The sequence below is a fragment of the Amblyomma maculatum genome, chromosome 4 (assembly GCF_055883805.1).
Source record: "Amblyomma maculatum isolate TAMU_Amacu chromosome 4, ASM5588380v1, whole genome shotgun sequence".
NCBI lineage: Eukaryota > Metazoa > Arthropoda > Arachnida > Ixodida > Ixodidae > Amblyomma > Amblyomma maculatum.
Window position 1 is genome coordinate 39062691 of NC_139347.1, and position 22030 is coordinate 39084720.

The 22030-nt window shown below is 48.0% G+C and overlaps 1 protein-coding gene across 1 annotated transcript; it reads left to right on the forward strand.

Annotated features, from left to right (window-relative positions):
* The first annotated feature begins 327 nt into the window (after positions 1-327).
* LOC146190770 (uncharacterized) lies at positions 328-20729 on the forward strand. Its single transcript, XM_084599838.1, has 3 exons — positions 328-465; positions 18533-18731; positions 20683-20729. Exons 1-3 carry the CDS (start codon positions 328-330, stop codon positions 20727-20729), a joined length of 384 nt encoding a protein of 127 aa, XP_084455964.1.
* The last annotated feature ends 1301 nt before the right edge of the window (positions 20730-22030 follow it).

A 22030-nucleotide genomic window follows, 5' to 3' on the forward strand; every position in this document is an offset into this window, starting at 1 on the left:
AAGACAATGCTCGTACCCTCTCCCCTATCTGCAGAGGAAGGCACTCCCGTGGCTCAGGGCAAAGCCGGCTTTGCGGTTAATTAAGCCTTGCTCGAGCGCAGATTGCCAATCTCCCACGAGGCGACCAATCATACGGATTAGAACCGCAGCTTACACAGGTGATTTGCCTGTGCGGGGGCACCTATTCGCGCGCATGTGTAGAAAAGATGGGGCTCACTAATATAAAAGGCCGTAGAACCAGACGTTGGAGAGACCGCGGCCTGGAACCGTGTGCATAGTTCCGCGCACGTATACTTGCCCCAAACCTAGCTGCTACTAGCGGCTACCATGGTGGGTGGAGTCTCGGTGTCGGCTCGTCTGCGATCTTCATCGGCCGTCCTGGTGGTGCTAGCCCCTCTGGTGGCGCTGGCGGCGGCTGTGGCGTCTCCTGACTGGGGAACGGCACTGGAACGCATAGAGAGAAGGGTGAGTGCAAGTTTATTTGTGCAGTCACTCGCTTTGCTTCCTATCCGGATGATGATGATGAGAGAGAGAGAGAGAGAGAGGGAGGGAGGGAGAGAGAGAGAGAAGCTCCATAATTGTATTGTTCGTGTCCACAGAAGACTGAAGAAGACATACAATCATGCGGGTAACTACGCGACTAACATGCTTTAAGCGCCTTCTGCGCGGATGTGAGCCATATCACCTGAAAAAGAAAAGATCCTGCACCATCGAAATCAAAACTGTCCAAGGCTCGAAACGGTGACCACGACGTGTCTATCATGCAAGATTCCGCCAGATTTCGTGACCGTGAAAGCACTATGCGCAGAGTGGTCTTCAGCATGGTTGTTAGGGGGACTGCGATTAACAGCCGTGTGTCCTTGAGGTTCAGAGGAGGCCGAAAAACTTTATTGAAGGTTAAAAGACAAAAACGAGGGCTTGCTCCTCTCAGGTTTGTTGGCCATCTGCCGATACAGAGTGAAATCGATCACTTCGGGATGAAGGGAAGGGAAATAAAGGGTAGGCAATGGCATTGTCACATGAATATTACCTGTCTGAAGAACGCACTCTGTATCTGCCCCGATATCCGGACAGCTGGGTTTTAGTGCTACGCTGCATGAACTCAGCCCCTTTGGCATTAAACACCAGAGCAGCACACCAAGTTGTAAGTCAGGAGTATGGGTGGTGCAGTGGTTACGGCGCTCGGCTACTGTTCCTAAGGACGCGGGATCGAATCCCAGCTTAGGCGGCCGCTTTTCGATGGAGGCGAAGAGCAAGGCGCCCGTGTTCTGTGCGATGTCAGTGCACGTTAAAGAACCCCAGGGGGTCGAAATTTCCGGAGTCCTCCACTACGGCGTCTCGCATAGCCTGAGTTGCTTTGGGACGTTAAACCCCCCAAACCAACCAACCAAGTCAGCAGTAGGACGTAAGCAAGGTGACAGCGGGAACTGATGGCATGGGACAAGCGCCAAATTAAGTTGAGTAGCGCCATCGATCCCTTGCTAGCCGAAATTTTTGTAGTGACCTTATTTTCCTAACATGCTAACGAGAGCCCCTGCTGCATTATGACGGTAGTAATTACACGAATCAGGCGCTTCAGAACCGCGGCAGCAGCCGCATCCACATCCGACAGGTAGAACGAACATCAGTCTTCAGAAATCCTTGAACCAGACGCGTCACCGAATGCATCCGCGCGGGAATATAATTGGTTCACCGGAAGGGAAAGGCGCAGTATCTGTCACACTTGTTTCTGTGGACACCTGAACCGCGCCGTAAGGGAAGGGAGGAGGTTGGGAGTGAAAGTTAATGGAGAGAAAGGGGAGCCGTAGTGGAGGGCTAAGGAGTAATTTCGACCACCTGGGGATCTTTAACGTGCGCTGACATCGCACAGCACACGGACGCCTCTTCGTTTCGCCTCCATTGAAACGCAGCCGCGCGGGAATTCCTCTCTATAGTCTTGAAGCTTATGCATGGCCTGGTTGCGGCTCTTGTTTTTCTTTTTTCTTTTTGAACTTACTAAGTGAAAAAAAAAAAGACAAATAACCCCCGTGTGCTAGGAAAGTTACTTTGCTTTTGTTCCATCCTCGATAATCTTGTATTGCGCTGTCGGGGTTAAATGGGGGGTTAAATTTACTTTTAATTAATTTTAGGCGGCACGAAGAAAAGCGCCCCCTCACCAAGAAAAAGAGTTCTCAGCGAACTTTCTTCCGAATGGGGACTAGTTGTCCACAGCGCCATCACTGCAGCCTAAACTCCAGCGCACAGCGTGCAAGCTATTGATTTTGATTTGACACAGTTTCCTATCTTGTTCATCGAGGCTGTTTTTTGGGCTGGCTGGTGGAGTTTGCTCATTTTAACAAAACCTGAAGCGCAGAAAGGAAAAGGACTTGAGAGATACATATAGGACAAATAGTTTCAGAGAGAGAGAGAAAAAAAAAAATTTATTGTCGGGAGTAGTCTTAGTGGACTTAGCCAAGTGGCCATCAGCTGGTGGCTTGCGGCGACTTCTTCAGCGCGGTTTACGGCGCCCAATTGTATATCGGGACTCGCGTTACGCAGCACTTCCTCCCAGGATTCAAGTGAGGGAGCTTCTATGAGAGCCTTGGGGATTAACGTTTTGTCCTCTGTCTCTCTTTCTCTCTGACGTCCCTGTCTTTTTGTGCCCGTGGAATTAAGGCTTCGTCAATATGAGCCAGCTATAATACAGTTTGCCTATAGTTATGTCATGTTGAAGGATAAGCAAAGCAGTGATGGCGAAGTGGCCAGCGAAGCGGGTGTGTTCGCGCCCTCGGGCTCGAAACCCAATCGCGGCCGTAGAGTGTTATTTCAGTTTATTAGTGCATCTAGACTTCAGGGAAGATAGCCTTTCCGCTCGCGAGGCACTTAGTGCTAACACTCCCCAGTCGGAAAAAACTACAGAAAATTTTGTGATGTTACGACAGAATTTCTGTGCGGTTTTTGTCGAGAAACCTGTTGTCACAACAGAACATTCCGTAGTAACATCAAAAATTTCTGTAGTCACAACAGAAAAGTGCTACAGAACTACAGAGAACAGAAATATATTACAGAAAAACTACAGAACTACAGAAAAGTACTACATAACTACAGAAAAATATGATGATTACGACATAACTACAGGATATTTTGTCGTATTTGACACAGTTCTGTAGTTTTTTTCGACAGTGGGTCTAAAAGCGAAATAGCAGAGACATTTTCAGAATAGTCTATCAGCTATTAGATAACGATCAAGGAGCAGAGGAAGGTTCCAAACCCGGACCTCTCAACGTGGCGCGATATACGGAACCGACAACGGTCAAACGGGGCTCGCCCGCTTTGTATGTGTGTGTATACGTAAGCATAACGTAGCACGACCGGAGACGTTCGCGAAAGGGGGGCTCCTCGCACAACGCGCCCACGTTTGATACCGGTGCGACGGATCACACAGCCGTGACGGGCGTGCGTGACGACGTCCCTATTACGGCGCATAAGCCATTCTCTCCCCTCCTTCCTCATGCCGCTTTCCTTCTCACGCACGGGCACTCGGAGGAGGGCAATGCGTTGAAAGAAATAGAGGAAAGAAAGCGACTTTTTCGTGATGTTTATAGCATCTCGGCGTCGTCACCACTTTGTAATCGTCCGCTCAACGTTCGCGTGCTGTTTGACTGTGCCAAGGATGTGGGAGTGTGGCCTAGGAAGAGTAGCTGGTCGCGATACTCAGCCCCTGGCGCCCAGCATGCTGGTCCTCTAGCTTCTCGTCGCCAGCAGCAGTCTTCTTCCTTTCTTCAGCCGAAGGTAATTGGTCGAGCAAGCGTCATGGTCCCGTGGTTGCGCGTCTTCCTCAGAGAGAGCAAACCATACCAAGAAGCCCGCGGTGGCGTCGTTGCATGCGGTGCGTTTCTGCTGCTGTTCGTGCCGGATAGCTTTCTTTCTTCTCCGACCGCACTGGCCCTGATTTTGCACACTCAGGCTACCTGACACCCATTTTTCAAGGTGCCCCTAAAAATAGCACAGTGCTCCTCCCCCCTCCTCCTCATCGCGTTACTACCCATCGCGGACTTTTTTTCTTCTTCTTAGTGTCATTCTCGCCTTGTATGCATGCATATGCTCGGACGCGCTTCGTATACGTTTCGTTCGAATCTGCTTTTACAGAAGTATTGAGTTTCTAGGCAGCATCAATCGATGGATAACATATTAAAGTACGGATGACGGAAACACATCGGTGACGAGTTACGAGTCACGACACTTGCAATGTCTGTGCATTAAATTACTACTCGTCACTTCAGTGGGGATAACTTAAGCTCATTGGACAAATATGGATACAACTTAAGGTTTGTGATCTGTTAGTCTTCAACCTCCCTGATAGCCAGCCTAACTAGCTCAATCTAGTATAGTTTCCTTCTACGCCCGACCGGGGGCGAAGAGGAGGAGGGGAGGGGGGGGGAGCGAAGGAGGGGGTACAATATTTAACTTGTTTGTCTGGAGGCATCCCTTATCCCCTTAAGTATAACGACTTTTTTTCACTGTCATTACTACCAAAGTTGACTATCGCTTTTCAGTTACTCTTACACCCGTCAGCCCTCTCCCCCTTGTCACATAGAAATTTTTTTTCACAGCCCATAATTTCAAATCCTGCAAGGCAACCCATAGCTGAATCGAAGGCAGAATTGCATGCTTTTGCCTACGATTTTCGGTTGGATCCTCTTAACAGCTGTCATTTCTATTTCACCACGCCAGCAGCAGTAGCAGCAGCGATACTTGTGCAGCTTTATCTTCTGGTCGCAACACTACGATCTGTCTGAGTATACATCATCACGGCCGGTCTCGAGGGAGAGAGCGCGCGCTCTTTCTTACGGCCTTCTCAATCGCCGCGTGAACAATGCGAATTTTTCTCCTTGAGTCACGCTCTCCGCCGCCGCAAGGGGCGCGACCTGCTCACTGTTCGCTCCGCATCTGCTTCAGTGGCGGCGGGTGGCTTTTGGCTGGTTTCGCGCTGTCGCCCGCGGGTTTCGTGGTGAGTGCAGCCCCTAAATGAAAGATTACAGAAGGTAGATGCTGCAGCGGCATCCTGTCAGCGTGCTACACACGTGAATGGAGTCTTTATATTAAAAAACACTGTCGCTCAGCAAACGCTCGACAAGCATATGACATATATTGCGGCACGGTATCTACTTTTGTTCATTTTAATCTGTACAAGAAGCCTGTACAAGAAGATGAATAAAAAAAGTGAATGAGCAGTGATCACATCGAAGCTTCTTCAAGGCAAACATAACAGCAACAATGGCAAAACCGTCTTTCAGCGCTAGATGAGAAACCATCGAGGTAACACCGAAGATGAAAATAATTTTATAAAAATGTAATGGTAAGTTGCACAATGCTTACATGACATAAAGTATTAGTAGTATAACGTCAGAGTTAACGTTTTTAAGTTTTGTTTTCAATTTTGCTATAATTTATAGACCAGCAAATGTTTTATGTTGTATTATAAACATTATTTTAATTTTGCAAATAAACGTTGGTTTAATGAAATGTTTACATGATATGATTATTTCATAAAAAAACAGGAAATCTATTTCAAGCACTAATTCCTAGCAATATTCTCTTTCTTTTTCTAGTATGTTTTTGAACTAATAGTTCCTTGTAACTATCTGTGCAGTAATGCCTGCCTTAGAGAGCAATCGCTGCCCCATTATTTTGGTAGAATGCTTTGCTTATTACACATTCGCCAGTGTTAGTCGAGGGACACTCCCCAATAATGGATATAAAAGCTTTTCTCTGTGCTATTTATTCAGAGGTGACTATAGTTGTATGTCGCGCTGTATTGCGCGCCTAGGCACCTAGTGTCGACACCGACGAAATCATTTCAGTTCTGCCGCAATCAGTAACCGAGGAACTGAAAGAAGTGATATGGTATCTCCTGTCATCCCATTACGCACTGCCACGTATTCTGGTTTAGCTTACGTCACTGGATACATTGTGAAGTTAATCAGTGACTTCGGGTGTGACGCTTGTGCTATCCTTCTTGAAACCAGCGAAAGAAGCAGCCCCATGTACACTATTCTGCGAGGACAAGATTCTAGCGGACTGCATTATCCAAAAAGAGAGTTTGTAGCTCTCTTGGACAAGGTTGTGTCTTTTTTTGAAAAAGCTGTCGTGCACCTACCACACACAAATGTCCTTGAAGTCCTTGAAATCTTAATCCAGCCAGCACTTGAGAACTCACCTTTGCTGAGTTGCCTGGAAGGCATTGACAATAGCCATGCAATAAGGTCCGCTTCTTTAATATGTGAGAAATTTCTCAGAATCCTTATTGTCAATTATGCTAAGAAGGTGACAGACAGGAACGAAAGGCCAGCTCCTTATGTGCACAAACCGTCCAGAAAGATTTTGAGACTAATTTTCTAGCCGCATGTACCGCTTTGATGAATGAGTGCAATGTGTTAACTTTGAAGGACATTTTTTTTATTGCTTGCTGCTCTTTTCAATTATGCATATCTGTTTATGCCCATTTCCTTGATTAAATGTTTTTTTTTTTATCACTGAATTAATCTGACTACGACTGTCTACGTGTGCGTCAGTCGCGAGACTACGTATACATCTGCTGTCTTTCAACCTACTGATTTGTTTTAAACGAAGCTAGAACAGCCCACTTCACTGGACAACTGAAATTTTAACTGTATGCGTAAATTTTTGTTCCTTACTCTTCTTCCTACGGCTTCTTCCTATAAGCCATAAGGGGTGAAACATCAGGACCTGCCGGTTGCAACCGATGCGGGCGGAGCGAAGAGAGAGCGCGCGTTTCCCTTGCGCGTGAACGGCTGTAGCGGAGGAGCAGCAGTGGGGCGGTGGCGACCCCACCGAGGCGCGGAGGGCGGTGGAAACAGATCCCATTGGAGAGGCCGTAAGAGAAGAGAAACGCGCTCTCCCTCGAGACCGGCCGTGACATCATTGAGATGTATCTTTCAGTGCATGATCCCTGTACTGAATCTCGGATTAGCCCGACTGTGAGGACACATGTTGGTGGAGGGCTCCGTAGCAGCACGTTGAGCTCTTGTAGTTTGCATCAAAGCTTGACATTTGATATATTAGCGCCGTCTCGAGAGTGGCTTAAAGGGATCATGAAACAATAACTAAAACTAGAGAACGCACGCGAGCAACCAGTATTTGATGAGCCATTCTCACAGCGCAGGAATTCTTATGCTAGCTTTGCTAACATCAAATACGTCAGCGATCAAAAGTGATGCTCCTTCTTCCCCATCAACTTAGAAGACAGCGACGTGCAAGAAAAAATAAAGGAAACCCGTCGTGGCGGCACTTCACCAAGCCATTGCCCGTCCCGCCCGCGGGGCGCGCCCAATGAGAGACCTCACCCAGCTGACGTCACGGGGTGCGCGAGCGGTTGAGATTTGTAAATGATTTGTAAATTATATGATCCAGGAAGAGTTTTTACATTTCACTCCAATACTCGCAAAGACCCTCCTACACATATGTTGCATTAACAATATCACTGCAAATATCTTCGTTTACTTAATCGTCTTCAACTATGACTACCTTGATTCGCGATTCAATGCGCCCTTTGATTCTAATTTCTCTCGTTTTAATTATTGCGTTAGGCATTAGTACAGAGGTAACTCTGTGGTGAATTCATTTACGGCCGCTAAACAATTTATGATTGAATTCTTTCGTGATGCTTTTTCGGTTTCTTAAATGTTAAAATGTGTTTATGTTACCTGAGGCGTGTCAAACAACTGCAATGCAATCGTAGATAGGACGCAGTACAGCACTTAAGTTGCCTGCTTAACAAGCCGGAATGACAACAATCGACGTATCAGCGGTTATATCACTGTTATTTTTGTTTTTGTATGCCTCATGTCACAGACATCTTTCTTTTGATGAAACCGAAGCAACATGAGAGCATACATTCAAAATTTGGAACATTTTATCAGTCAGGCGAATGCCATTTTGTGATCTGTGTGTTATGATGTTTTGTACATTGTTACGGTGAAGGAAACATACAACTAAAATGAGGTGTCTACAGTCCTTCAAATACCAAATACTAAGTATTTTTTTTTTTTATGAGTACACAAACCGTTCCAAACGACGGATGTGAGAATTTGAACTGTCCAAGTGTCGATTCGAACACCAGCCAAGGTTAAACAATTGCGCCACTCGCCTCTATGATATCACTTGCACCGGGCTCAACCTTTACACGTCGGAAGTGGAGGATCACGTGACAAGGACGACGCAGAGCCTACGTCACTGCTACGTATGCGTCTTTCCCTTCCTATAAATCAATCAGTTGAACAAACAGGACGAAGACGAGAATGACATTTGAATTCACGTTGCCCCTATGCCACGGGCAGGAGTTGCCACCTCGGGGCTCTCCTTTCATACGATATCACAACCATCCTGCCAAAACATTGGAATTCACGTTATCCCTAGGCCACGCACGCACGTTCAAACGGCTCGGTTAAAGTGGGGCTTTATGTGTTGGCTGGAATACCCAAGTTCGAACCCTACCTCGGCGGCTGCGTTTCGATGGAGGCGAAACAAAGAGGCGTCCGTGCCGGAGTACCCGGGTTCGAACCCGACCTCGGCGGCTGGAAACAAAGAGGAGTCCGTCCGCTGTGCGATGTCAGCGCACGTTAAAGATCCCCAGGTGGTCGAAATTACTCCGTAGCCCTCCACTACGGCTCCTCTTTCTCTCCACTTTTACTTCCACCTTCCTCCCTTCCCTTACGCCCCCCCCCCCCCCCTTCCGTTAAGGTGCCTACAGAAAACAATTGAGACAGTTACCGCGCTTTTCCCTTCCTATAAAGCAATCAGTTTTTTATGTGTTGGCTGGTAACTTATCCTATCGCGTCATCACAAAGGTGGCGGAAGTAAAAACAGTAAGCGGTGCCGTAGTGGAGGGCTTCGGACAACCGAGCGATAGAGGCTTTCACCTCATCGCACTTTAGTGGTCAAAAATGCCCCCTATGGCATAAATAAAGCTGAAACCACAGAGTAAATTACTATGTGCAAAAGCATGGCTTTGCTTTCAAGCCGAAGCTAAGCGTAGCCATGCAGATTGCTCTCGCGTAGCTCCAGGTTTAACCACAAGCTAAACCACAGCTAATTTTTTCCCGCATGCTCGAAATGGGAAGATAGGTGGCCAAGACAAAAAAAAAAAAATAATAATACGGGAGTGCTGAATCCGCTAACATTACGCTTCTTATCTTATCTGTATATTTGTTGTATGCTTTCCTGCACTGTATTTCTCTTTAAAGGTTCTCTGCCCCTGCGCACGCATTGTTAAGTGTTTTACCTCATTCATTTTCATTAGGACGTTCTAACTCGGAGAGTTTCAAGCTCCTCTGACTGATCGCTTAGCTCCTTTATGTATGCATGTGTGCCATTCGGAGAGGCCCGATTTTCAGCGAGCGAAGAAATTATACGCTCCGGGTCTTTCCTCCCTGTTCCTTTTTGTTCTTTCGACAATTGTCTGTTTATGTATCCTTATATCACTGGCACCAAAGGCGAGAGTTGGCAAAGTTTGGAGAAGTACTAATTACAGATATGGTTTGGTTTCCCTTCTGAAAAACCAAAAGTTCTACGGGGCAATAACCTCATAAAATCTCATCTAATCGCATAGACTCTCATACGGTGCACATCATTTTTATAAAATGTCGTACATAATTTATGATAATCTACGAGAAACTGAGATCTTATGCAATTATATGCGACTTGTATGTGATTTCTTATGTGAATTGAGTGGGATTGTGCGAGAAAATTTGAGGTTATTGTCTCATACAATTTTTTCAGTAGGGGGGTTCAACGTCCCAAAGCGACTCGGGCTATGAGAGACGCCGTAGGGGAGGACTCCGGATTTTCGACCACCTGGGGTTCTTTAACGTGCGCTGACATCGCACAGCACACGGACGCCTCTTCGTTTCGCCTCCATCGAAACACAGCCGCCGCGGTCGGGTTCGAACCCGGGTACTCCGGCGCAGTAGTCGGGCGTCTTACCACTGCACCACCCCGGCGGAGCTAGAATAGGCCGGTTTCTGTAATTCATTCCGCATTTAAAGCGCTCGCTTGCTTACGTAAACAAGCGTGTGGAATTCTCGCAGCGTACTTCGTCTGTCTTATTAACGCGAAAGCATCGTGTCATCAGAAGTTAACCTGATTGTGTCGTTCAGTGAAGAGCTAGGAGCAAACATGGCATTCTATGACGTAGAGGATGGAAAAATCTTCCTAGATATCAAATTTGCTTGAAGCGCAGAGATCAGGCAATTACTTAAAGACAAAAACGTCAGTTAGACGTTCAAATAGCGTGGACACGTATATATCGTAGGGACGTGCAAATCGGTAGCGACGTCGTACCTGAGCGGAAGTCATCATAATCTTGACATCAAAAGCACAAACAAGAAAAATAAAGGTTTGAAATCAAGTAAAAAGGGATTATTTAGTATCAGTTAAGCAAAAAAGATGATGAAGACATAATTTCCAATAAAATATTACAGAAAACGATATGCTCATGGAGATGTCTAAGCGACGCGGTTGCCATGGAGACCGCCGCCTCTGTCATGTTGCATCCTAGCAACACGTCACGTCATGGGAGAGGGCAGCGGCGTGATGGGTAAGAGTGGCGTCGCATTGGGAGAGGGCGACGCGCTCGAAAGAAACCATGGCTACAGTAACCATGGCCACGGCCAGTCTCGAGGGAGAGCGCGTTGATCCCCAGGTGGTCGAAATGTTCCGGAGCCCTCCACTACGGCTCCTCTTCCTCTCTCTCCACTTTCATTCCCACCTTCCTCTCTTCCCTTACGGCGCGGTTCAGCCCCGAAGCCCCCCCCCCCCCCCCCCCCCCAACGGTTTCTTTCATAGTCCGACTCGCTTTGCTAACCAAACAAAGCATAAGTGTGTACCAAATACGTGTGAACGAATCTAAACGTGTCCGTATACGTTTGAATGCAGTGGAATGTATATTCAGTAAGGCTTCAGTCACAGAGAGGTCTGCAGCATTTTCACCAAAAAAAGAAAATAAAAGAGCGCTTTTGCCTGAAGGCGACAACATGGAGCTACCGGAGCGCGACTCGTCATCTCTCCAACCGTGAAGCACTATAAATAAATACAGCACTCCGCGAGCGTGTCCAGCGGCGGTGACACCTCCATAAAAAACGGCCGCGGTCGTAAAAAATAAAGCACGTTCGCGCGCGTCAAAAGTGCAGGTAAAGGAAGGAAGGAGCAGAGGAGCGCAGCTCTTCTCCGTGAAGGGCACGTAGCTTATCGGGGCTCTCGATCTGCTGGCCGTTATCTCTGTACACGACGTGCGGTGAGCAGTTAAGACGAAGAGGCGTAAAAATCCCTCGCGCTGCAGGGGCCAGCCGCGGATCACGGCGGCCCGCGCTCGCGCGCAACCATATACGCGCGCATTGCGGCACGCCTCGGGGGAAGACCCGTTATACAAGAGGGGAGAGAGATAGCACGCACGAGTAAACGGTGAGCTGCACACACACGCACAACCCGCAGGTCCAGCCAACTGACCGCAGCCGCCTGGTGTCCATAGCGGCACAGTGTGCGCACCAACACCACTGCCAGTTGCGGGAAACAACGGCTTGTTCTGGCGCGGCACGCAGCAATTGCTGTTGCTGCTTCTGCGGCGGCACGTTGCAGCGCCGTTCCCTGCGCGCGCTATGCACCACCAGCGGCGGTGGCGGCAGCACGCGTCGGCGCCTGGCGCGTGAGGTGCGCGCCGCGCGCCGGAGATAAGTACGCAAATGAAGCGCCGCGCAGCGAGCACGCGGGAGTTGCTCCAGTGAAGCGTGATGCTTCGCTATCGGTTCCATTGGGCTTATTTGGAAACTGGATAATGGCTCCTCCGACGGTGAGGAGAAAGAAAAAAGAAAAGAAAACAAGAGGTGGTACAGGGTTTTATGCAGAGGAAGAAAGAGAAGTGCAAGAAAGGTTTTCTTTTTTTATCTCTCTCTCTTTCTATGCGTCGGTGGTTGCAGCCGGCGCAAGTGAGGAACTGGCCCCTTCCTTCTTCTGGTCTCGAAGGCCTGGTGGGGCTGCTAATATAGTGACCTTGCCTGCTTGGGTGTCGTGATCGGAGTTGTTCGATTTCTTAATTTGTTTTGGCTGACGTATGTGTATCTGCTGGTCGGAAACCGTGCTTGCTCAGCTTCCGGGGCGCGTGTAACGGTGGCTATTCTTCTTTAAATTTAAATTGGTTTAGAGGAAAGGAAAGGCGCGATATCTGACACACTTTTTTTTTTCTGCGGACACCTGTACCGCGCCGGAAGGAGACAGTTGGTTGGTTAGTTCACAGGAAGGGAAAGGCGCAGTAACTGTCACACTTGCTCTGTGGACACCTGAACCGCGCCGTAAAGGAAGGGAGGAAGGTGGGAGTGAAAGTGGAAAGAGAGAAAGCAGAGCCGTAGTGGAGGGCTACGGAGTAATTTCGACCACCTGGGGATCTTTAACGTGCGCTGACATCGCACAGCACACGGGCGCCACTTCGTTTCGCCTCCATCGAAACGCAGCCGCCGAGGTCGGGTTCGAACCCGGGAACTCCGGCACAGTAGTCGGGCGTCTTACCACTGCGCCACCCCGGCGGGGCGATCGCAAGGAGAATACAAGGTGCTCGGCGTGGCCGAGTGGTTAGCGTGCTGAGCTTGTGATGTATATGCGCCTAGGGTCCAGCGCAAGGAGAATACAAGGTGGAGGTGAACGTAGAAAGAGAGAAAGAGGAGCCGTAGTGGAGGGCTCCTCTTTAGTAATTTAGACCTCCTGGAAATCTTGAACGTGATCTGTTAAAGATCCCCAGGTGGTCCAAATTCCTTCGTAGCCCCGTAGAAAATGGAAAACCTTTCTTTCACTTCTCTTTCTTCATTTGCATAGAAGCCTGTGTCGCCTCTTGTTTTTTCGCCGAATTCATTCAAAAAACATACGCTCCTCAAGACACGACCATGTATGCACACGCGTCCTCGAGAGGAGGACACAACAAAATTGCAGTGGCCACGGTGGTCGATTCGTCTCTATGCGAAGTGACCAGCGCCTCCATGCGACACTACACAGTAGCAGAGGCCGAGGAAGTAGCAGTTGCTCTAGCGGTGGTGGAGGGCGATAGAACCGGGCGGTCGCTAACGATACTCACGGAGTCTCAAACAGCCTGTCGAAATTACATGAATGGTAGGATAGGTCATCACGCGCTCCGTATACTCCTCGAAGCGAGCGACAGAATTAAAAACCACGAAGAAAACAAAACCAGATTCAAAATTATGTGGGTACCTGGGCACATAAGGGTGGCAGGGAACCAAGAGGCCGACAGGATAGCTCGAGCATACACTACTTTCCGAGCATCCGACGAATCCGCGGAACTTTTCCCAGCACCCAAGGCATACTCGGCCATACTAGAAAACTATAGAGGCAGAAGAATGCGATATCCCCCACCGCACAGTTCTCTCAACAGAGAGGAAGCTGTCATTTGGAGACAATTACAGACGGGTTCATACCCAAACCTACACACACTAAACAAAATGCACCAGATGTCTGTGGTGCGATGAAAAACCTACACTGTATCACATCACATGGGCCTGTCAAAACATAGACGTGATCCCCAAAATTCGAAACCCGAGTGCGGAGCAATGGGAGACTCTGTTCAGCGACCGCTGCGACGACCAGCAAGGTCTGGTACAGCGAGCTCAACGGGCGGCAGTAGCCAGCGGAGCCCTGGACTGAGGGTAACCGACCATTGTGTAGAAGTGGACGAGGTCGACGGAGAAGACTCTTGTGGATGCAACAAGCAGACATCTCTGATGACGTCCCAAAAACCGCGAAAATAATATATGGCTAAATAAAGTTTTTCCTTCCTTCCGCACCGTCGGAGGAACTATTATCCAGTTTCCAAATAATCCCAACATGCACTAAACACGACGGGGGAAGGGGAGGGGGGGGGGGGGCGCTCTTGGCCCTACGGGGCTGGGACTGGTAGGTCCCGCCGCTCGTGGCGGGGACCATCTGCCACCGGCGGTTGTACCTGTTGTAGGCCGTCATTGCACCCTCCACCGCTTCGGGGGCGATGCGATGGCTGTTGCGATGCGCGTCTTTCTCTCTCCCTCTTTTCCTTATTTTCTCCTCTGTCCGCAAGAGGCAGCGGATATGGCTCAGCTACAGAGCTAGTAGCAGGTCCGTGCATTTTCTTTTCCTTCTTCCTACAGTCGCAACAACAACAGTGACATCGTACAGCGCATGGGCGTCTCTCCGTTTCGCCTCCATCGAAAGGCAGCCACCGACGGTCGGGTTCGAATCCGGGTACTCCGGCGCAGTAGTCAGCCATCTTAACCATTGCCCATTATTCTTTCGTATTTTGAATTTTTTTCGGCCTGCCTTTCCGTATTGTCACTGAGGAGAAACCTTTTTTTTTTCCTTTTTTTTTTTTGCAAGCCGCAGGACGTGCTTGCGGTGCAAGGGCCGAATAAATAACAGGTACTAGATGAATTGAGGTTAATAAATGGAAGCGTTCAGAAAACGGTCCAGTTATTTAAATAAATAAAGCCTAGTTCAACTCCAGCCAGGCCCTATAGAGCCAAAGGTTTTTCAAGTAAATGTAAAGGCTCTTCACGTAAATGTAAAAGTTCTTCACGCAAATGTTGCGCTGCGTCCAGCTTACGGCGCCTTGTTAAATAAGAAAGAACGAGAAAGAATTGTCAACAATAATGACTGCCGGTAATAAGAATGGACAACACAGCTGAGAACCCTTATAGCACATAGACAAGTGTTTGTCTTCGGTAAGCATTCTCAAGTGCTACGAACACAAACAGAACTGGCTCAAGGCAGCAAGCACGTGCGAACTTCCTTTTGATGACTGGTATCGGGGTATCGGGGGGCTGGTTCGCAGGGGTCAAGTGGATGCAGCTTGCATAGAACCGGGTTAAGTGGAGAAATATGGGAGAGGCCTTCGCCCTGCAGTGGGTATAATCAGGCTGATGATGATGATGATGATGGTGATGATGATGGTGATGATCGGTATACAGCTGAAGACGTTTAGGGGGCTTGGTGAAGTCCTGAAAACAGGTGATCACAGGAAGTGTCTCGACGGTGTGAGGATCAATGTAAGGACCATACGGAGAGTTTCATAACTTGACGTCATGCGCGTGAACCATCAGCGCCGACCAGAACTCGTGAAGCATTTGTGTAAGTGGCGGGTAACCAACCGTCGCTATTCATTAAACATGGTGCGACCAACGTCCATACACGTAGGCGCACTGTTAATTTATTGCTGCAGAAGTCAAAAGGCGCATTTGCAATGAAATGACCCAGTCTAAGCAAACCTAACGTGTTTTGCTGAGAATGACTTTCCGCGCCCATTAGCAGTTGAAGAAAACATCGCTATAATTGAATTCATTTATTTCCTACAGCCAACAAGGAATGATTGTGTGGTCTTCATCACAAGCAGTACAAGATGTCAGCAAATTTGTTGCGGTTCTATGGCGCTGTCCCTAATCGGTGCCATTTAGAGAGAGAGAGAGAGAGAGAGAGAGAGAGAGAGGAGCGTTCATTTCTGCCACTCCTCGGTCGGGACGTTCTTGACAAGCTGGACCTCAGACAGACGGAGTAGCAGACGACCTGGTCCGGAGACGTATGCATACGAGACCCAGATAACAACAGCCTACGGCTATTCGGTACGTTTCGGAAAGGAGATAGAGAGAGAGAAATGGACGCAGTCACGAGGTGGGGCTCGCGTCCATCTGGCCGAAGGTAATGGCCCATATTCCTCGCAGTTTACTTTGGCACGGAGAAGCCAGGAGAGCGAAGGACTCAGCTCGTTGCGAACTCCAGGGGAGATCGCCGGTCGTTTGGAACTGGGAGAGTGGAGGATCGCGCGTAGATGGAGCGAGAGCGCAGCGATGAATATGGGAAGAGAAGGCGGAGGAGGAGGAAAGGGCGTTTCCCTTGACGTGCCACACACGGCGCACGGTGCGTGCGCGCGTGAAATGCGCGAAATCCTGCGAACGCCGCACCTGACAGCGGAGAAAGAAAGAAGTGCATCATTTGCACACGCCACTGCTTTAGACGCGCGAGCACAAAAACGAGGAAGCGCGCGCTAGAGAGAGAGGAATGTAAAGAGAGGGGAAAAAAAAAAAAACCAGCTTAGTTGAGCTTAAAGGGAATGGAGGTGCAATGATGAGCTGATTATTAATTTCAATGAAGACGTATTTTGAGCATAGAGTTAATACACACACTCTAGAGGGAAAGCTGTCCGTTCAGCCAATGCATTCGAGTGATGACCGCGTGGTTGGTTGCCATCATCAAGCTGTTTGATGGTTGCTAGACGGCTTTTGCTTGCTAAATCTGGCCGATGAACAAGGTTTCAACCTGGCAACATAAATCGTTGGAAGATGGCGCCGTGCAGATAATTGACAGTTGCTTAGAGTACCCCTGTAAAAACGGCAAAATCGTCGCGTCTGGGGCATTTCTGATGGTATGTTGGGTTGTTGTTGTTGTGGCTGTAGGAAGAAGGAAAATAAAATGCACGGGCCTGCTACTGGCTCTGTAGCTGAGCCACCTCCGCTGCCTCGTGCGGACAGAAGAGAAAATAGAGAAGAAAGAAAAGGAAGAGGGAGAGAAAGACGCGCACCGCAACAACAGCCATCGTCCACCACCGAAACGGTGGAGAGTGCAATGACGGCCTACAACAGATAAAAATTCTGTGGCAGGCTAGCCCCGACCGCAAGCGGCGGTGACTTACCTGTCCCAGCCCCATCAGGGGAGTAGTGTATCCATTTTAACCTCATATAGGAGTCAAGCTTGACTTCTTTTGTGTTGTTATCTTAAGGCAGCCCTGTGATTGTTACGCGCTTCGCATATAATAATAATAATAATTGGTTCACAGGAAGGGAAAGGCGCAGTATCTGTCACACTTGCTCTGTGGACACCTGAACCGCGCCGTAAGGGAAGGGATGAAGGTGGGAGTGAAAGTGGAAAGAAAGAAAGAAAGAAAGAAAGGAAGAAAGAAAGAAAGAAAGAAAGAAAGAAAGAAAGAAAGAAAGAAAGAAAGAAAGAAAGAAAGAAAGAAAGAAAGAAAGAAAGAAAGGGGAGCAGTAGTGGAGGGCTGCGGAGTAATTTCGACCACCTGGGGATCTTTAACGTGCGCTGACATCGTTGTTGTTTTTGTGGCTGTAGGAAGAAGGAAAAGAAAATGCACGGGCCTGCTACTGGCTCTGCAGCTGAGCCACCTCCGCCGCCTCGTGCAGACAGAAGAGAAAATACAGATGAAAGAAAAGGAAGACGGAGAGAAAGACGCGCGCCGCAACAACAGCCGTCGTCCACCACCGAAGCGGTGGCGGGTGCAATGACGGCCTACAACAGATAAAAATTCGGTGGCAGGCAAGCCCACGCCGCAAGCGGCAGTGACCTACATGTCCCAGCCCCATCAGGGGAGTCTCTACTTCCCTGATGGGGCTGGGATAGGCGCTGACATCGCACAGCACACGGACGCCACTTCGCTTCGCCTCCATCGTAACGCAGCCGCCGTGGTCGGGTTCGAAACCGGGAACTCCGGCACAGTAGTCGGGCGTCTTACCACTAGCACTACCCCGGTGGGGCGATTAGGATGTTTGTAAAAATGAAATTGATGCAGCTCTCACCGGACCGGGTTACTTGGAGGGATGGGATGGATATATACTTTTAACCTAGTATTACATATACTGGGGCTCATGAACATAACCCGTAGTAACTTTAACTTGCACTGATGTGATCTAACACGATGTGAAGCATCACGTGGCCGTTGTCGTTGTGGACCTTGCTTCGGCCACAGCGCAGTCGTCCGTTGCTGCGCTGTGCCACCTTCCGGTCTTTCCTCACGGCCGTTCTTTTTTTTTCTTGTTTTTTTTTTTTTTGTCCTCTCCTCGTTTGGCGGCCCAGAGATTACAACAAAGTTTGTTTCTCCTCGCAACGTGAGAGTCTAGTGGTAGAGCTAACTTTACAAATAGCGACAAAAAAAAAAAAGTGTAAAATTTAGATCTTGGTTCCGAATACATCGCGAAGTGCGCTGTCGATGTGATTTCACGAAAAAAAAAAAAAATCTCTTGATACAATTGTGTAAACACGATCATTAAAAATTTCAAAGCAATCAGCATATGCTGTCATGAATTAAACATTTCAGCTCTTAACTTTCGCATTGGTGGGTTTATTTGTTTTCGCGTACTATAGATATTTGAAACTCCCTACATGCGCTCTGCCGTTCAACAGATATTTCAGTACAGTTAGCTGTTGGGCTAGTTGGTATTCTAGATTTAAGGACATAGTTCTCAGCTCAAAGGCACAAATACGGTGACAAATATTTGTTACACCTGATGTTTTCATATTACGTGCTTGCACCTTCCTTTCGTATAGCCCCATGTCAGGCTGTAGTATGCGACAATGAGTAAGTAAATAAATAGTTGTCGATCTTGCATGCCATATAATTTTCTAGCGTTGTTGCACGCTCTGCTGCTGTAACGCGCTCGTTGCGGCCCCTAGTGCAGTGTACATGGGCCGCTAAATGCCCCTTCAACTGCGCTGTGTGCAGGGCAGCAGCATGAGCAACGCGCAGCTGCAGTCGTGGCCGCTGCTGTCGCTGATGCCTCGCCAGGGCGCACTGGATTCCCTGCAACTCCGCTCGCGCCAGAGGCCCCCGCACGCGGCCGCGTACAGCGTCGAGGGGGACGACGACGGGGGCGTGGCCCTGGACTCGCAGGACGAGTCACGGAGGGGCAAGCTGCGCGGAAGTGGGTATACTCAGCTGCAGTGCAACGCTTGCTTTGCAGCAAGGGCACATTCGTGTGCGCGCCTTGTTGGGTTCGTTAATGCATCGCAACGCGGACATTAATCGCCTGTTCCCTTCTTTGGAACTGTTTGTTTCGAACGAACCTTAAAATCACGAGTGAGACGGAGACGGTCCCCGGCTTATGTCGCTGCGTATACGTTGACTGTGCCGATGAATAATAAGAAGTAATACAAGAAGAAAGAAAAATGGCAGCGGTTATTTCTGCTAATCTGATTATAGAGCGGAAACACAGGAAGCTGCAGTTTCAGCTATGAGGTGCAACGCGAAAGTGAAGAGACCACGCGATTTGACAAAACTGGAGGCCGGTGCAGCGGTTGTTTTCAAAATCTGCCTAGGGTGCACTGCCCCCCGTGATAAGCTTGCCTGGGCACTTTAGACAGGCGTGCATTTCTATACAAAAGAAAAAGAAAAGAAAGAAAAACACAGCAACTGCAGTAGATCGCGCCACTAAGTTGAAATCATGTCTCTCCACGTTTGCGCACCTAGCCCTCTACATGTGGCGCCATCTAGGAGCCGCCGCGTCAAATAGCGAAGGTTTAACCGCGGCCTTCAACATCAGCTCCGATGTAACGGCACGCTTGATCGCGGAGGCCATTGATCTGTCGCGTCATCCGAGAACCGCCACGTGAAATGGCGTATTCCTTACAGTATTTAAACCTGATTGTAACCAACGAAAGCACCCGCCTGGCGGATCAGTGCTTAATACGCTCGGCTACTGAGCTAACTTGTAGTACCAGATTTTGAACCCGACTGATTTAAATCCGCTCTGATGCAATAAAAGTGTTTTTTTTTTTTTTTTTTTTTTTTTCAATGTGGAAGTACGAGGTCATTGTCAGTCATTACGCAGTGTTGTTGGCTCCATCACTCTCTATGTTGGCTGGCGTACTTGAAAAACCCGCCAGGGAGACTCAAGCGTCGGAGCCGCTATATCGGACTTAGTCTGATGGTTTGGTTTGGTTTACGGGGTTTAAAGTCCACCAGGCTATGAGAGAGACGCTGTAGTGGAAGGCTTCGGAAATTTCGACCACCAGGTGTTCTTCGCGTGCACTGACATAGTACAGCACACGGCGACGGAGTTTAAATTACTCGTGCGAGGCCAAGTGGTTGTAACCTCATGAAACATCTTAGCCAATCAAAGCGACGGTACAAACAAGACAGGACGAGATACTTGGACGGTGGTGAGCATATGAATGCTTTCGCACTAAATTAGTGAATCTAAGCTTACTAATTTAGAACATCAATCGGGAAAAATTTATTCGCATTATATGGAGCAAAGGTCTAGAGTGACAGGCCCATTTTGGCGTTTCACTGGCGACTGCCGAATGTTGGGCGGCATCTGGTAGGATCCAGTATTCCACCTTCCTTATGAACGCAATACTATTGCTAATTGCCGCACCCTAGGTATCTAGGTATTATGAAGATGGTGCACCCATGAGCTTACTTTAAGCTCTTCCTCAGCCCCGTACAACGGCCCCTATGAGGAGCTTCGTTTTTAGGTTCAGATGGCCGACGCTGCTGCTACAAGAATGTAAAAAAAAAAAAAAAAAAAAAAAAAAAAAAAAAAAAAAAAAAAAAAAAGCTTCGAGTGGACTCAGCACGACCACTTCGATAAGGCATTTTCAGCTTAAAGCATGAGTAGACACGGCGCTCCGTTGAAAACTAGGGAGGCGAGCTTCACATTGCTGCTTTTTACCGTGCAGCGATTGGAGCTCGTCAGTATCGCACAGCTGAACGATTTGAACAGTGTAGCGCGCTGAAAAACGTGGCAGCGTTACCACGGCGAACAGCACTAGTCCAAGTGCTATATTTACTTTCTTTATTGCATTGTGCATTTCGGAGTATAGCGCTTTTTTATTGTTTTTTTTTACAATGTATTTTTTTTCCCTTTTCAGAAGCCTGCTATTTCAAGCTTTGCCCTTTCAACACACGAGCCCTGTAGCCATCAACATGAAAAACAACTTCCTTGCTGACATTGCCATGAAATAAAAGCCTGCTGCCGAGTGAATACTTTGTGCACGTTTCTTGAAGTGGTCACATATGCTGTGCAATATGCAAAAAGAAAAAAAAAACATAAAAGAAGAGCAATGTAATTATTTCGTACTTTTACTGACAACATGCAGTGGTTATGTTGTGCATCTGTATGTTGCGGATACGCTCATGCATTCGTATTATCGCGCGTATTATTTCATTCATTCATTTATTCATTCATTCATTCATTCATTCATTCATTCATTCATTCATTCATTCATTCATTCATTCATTCATTCATTCATTCATTAATACTGTTAGCCTATGCAGGCTATTACAGGAGTGGAAATAAACAAAATTCACAAAAAAAGGCACGTGAGTTTGTATTTAGTTCATTTGAGCATCAATTCAAATTATGCAAAAGTTCTAATTATTAAAAAAAAATTACCCCAGAAGCACATTTGGTGCCCTGCCGCTCTATCTTTTCCACCATACATAAAATGAAGGGAAGAAAAAAAATCAATGTTGTTCTCCGAGAATTAAGTGATGGTGGATTTAGAAGCAGGTGGAATGGTACCCCCCCTCTAACTCCTAAGAAAAAAAAAATGCTTTTCTACCCCTCCTTCTCCAATCCGCGCTTTTCCTCTAAAAATAAAAATAAAATAAAAGCGCATGCCCCTCTTGTATGCGCTTCCTATGAGCTCCCTTTTTTCGCCTTTACCAGTAGAATACGTGTAGAAGACGTATTAAAGGACGGCGCCACCAAAGGGCGAGCATGTCTAGCCACACAGTCGCTTTTCTCTTTTATTTATCTGACCTGCAATCAAGCGCGGATCGTGACTTACAAGGAGGCGAGAGTCGAGCGTCATCGCCCTGCACGTCGAGAACAGCTGCTGCAGGGAGGGTGTCGTTTCGCGGAAGCAAGCAACTAACGAGCAGGCCGCTAATTTTCTCTCGTGCCAGAAACTTGGAGAAGGGGGAAGAGAAGGGGAGGGGTTAGTGAAACTACTAAGTCACGCTACATACCTGGAACTCTTTCGCCGAGAAGCGGCGCTCGTAGCCAACATTTCTTCGTAGCTGGGGGCCGTGTACCGGAAGCACCGTGCTTGTGGAGTCAGCATACCATGCTTTTTCGGTCTATCCACGTACATAACCATGTGCCGGCCTCGACGTATACTTTTCACTTCCAAAAATATTGAAGTGCGGATCTCTTGCGACGTTTTTTACTGATTGTATTTCGAAAAATCGTAGTAACAAGTGCTAACAAAACAA

Coding starts and splice junctions, on each gene's coding strand:
- LOC146190770 (XM_084599838.1), top strand. CDS start 328: ATGGTGGGTGGAGTCTCGGTGTCGGCTCGTCTGCGATCTTCATCGGCC. Junction 466..18,532: donor TGGAACGCATAGAGAGAAGG/GTGAGTGCAAGT, acceptor CGCTGTGTGCAG/GGCAGCAGCATGAGCAACGC. Junction 18,732..20,682: donor GAGGGGCAAGCTGCGCGGAA/GTGGGTATACTC, acceptor TTCCCTTTTCAG/AAGCCTGCTATTTCAAGCTT.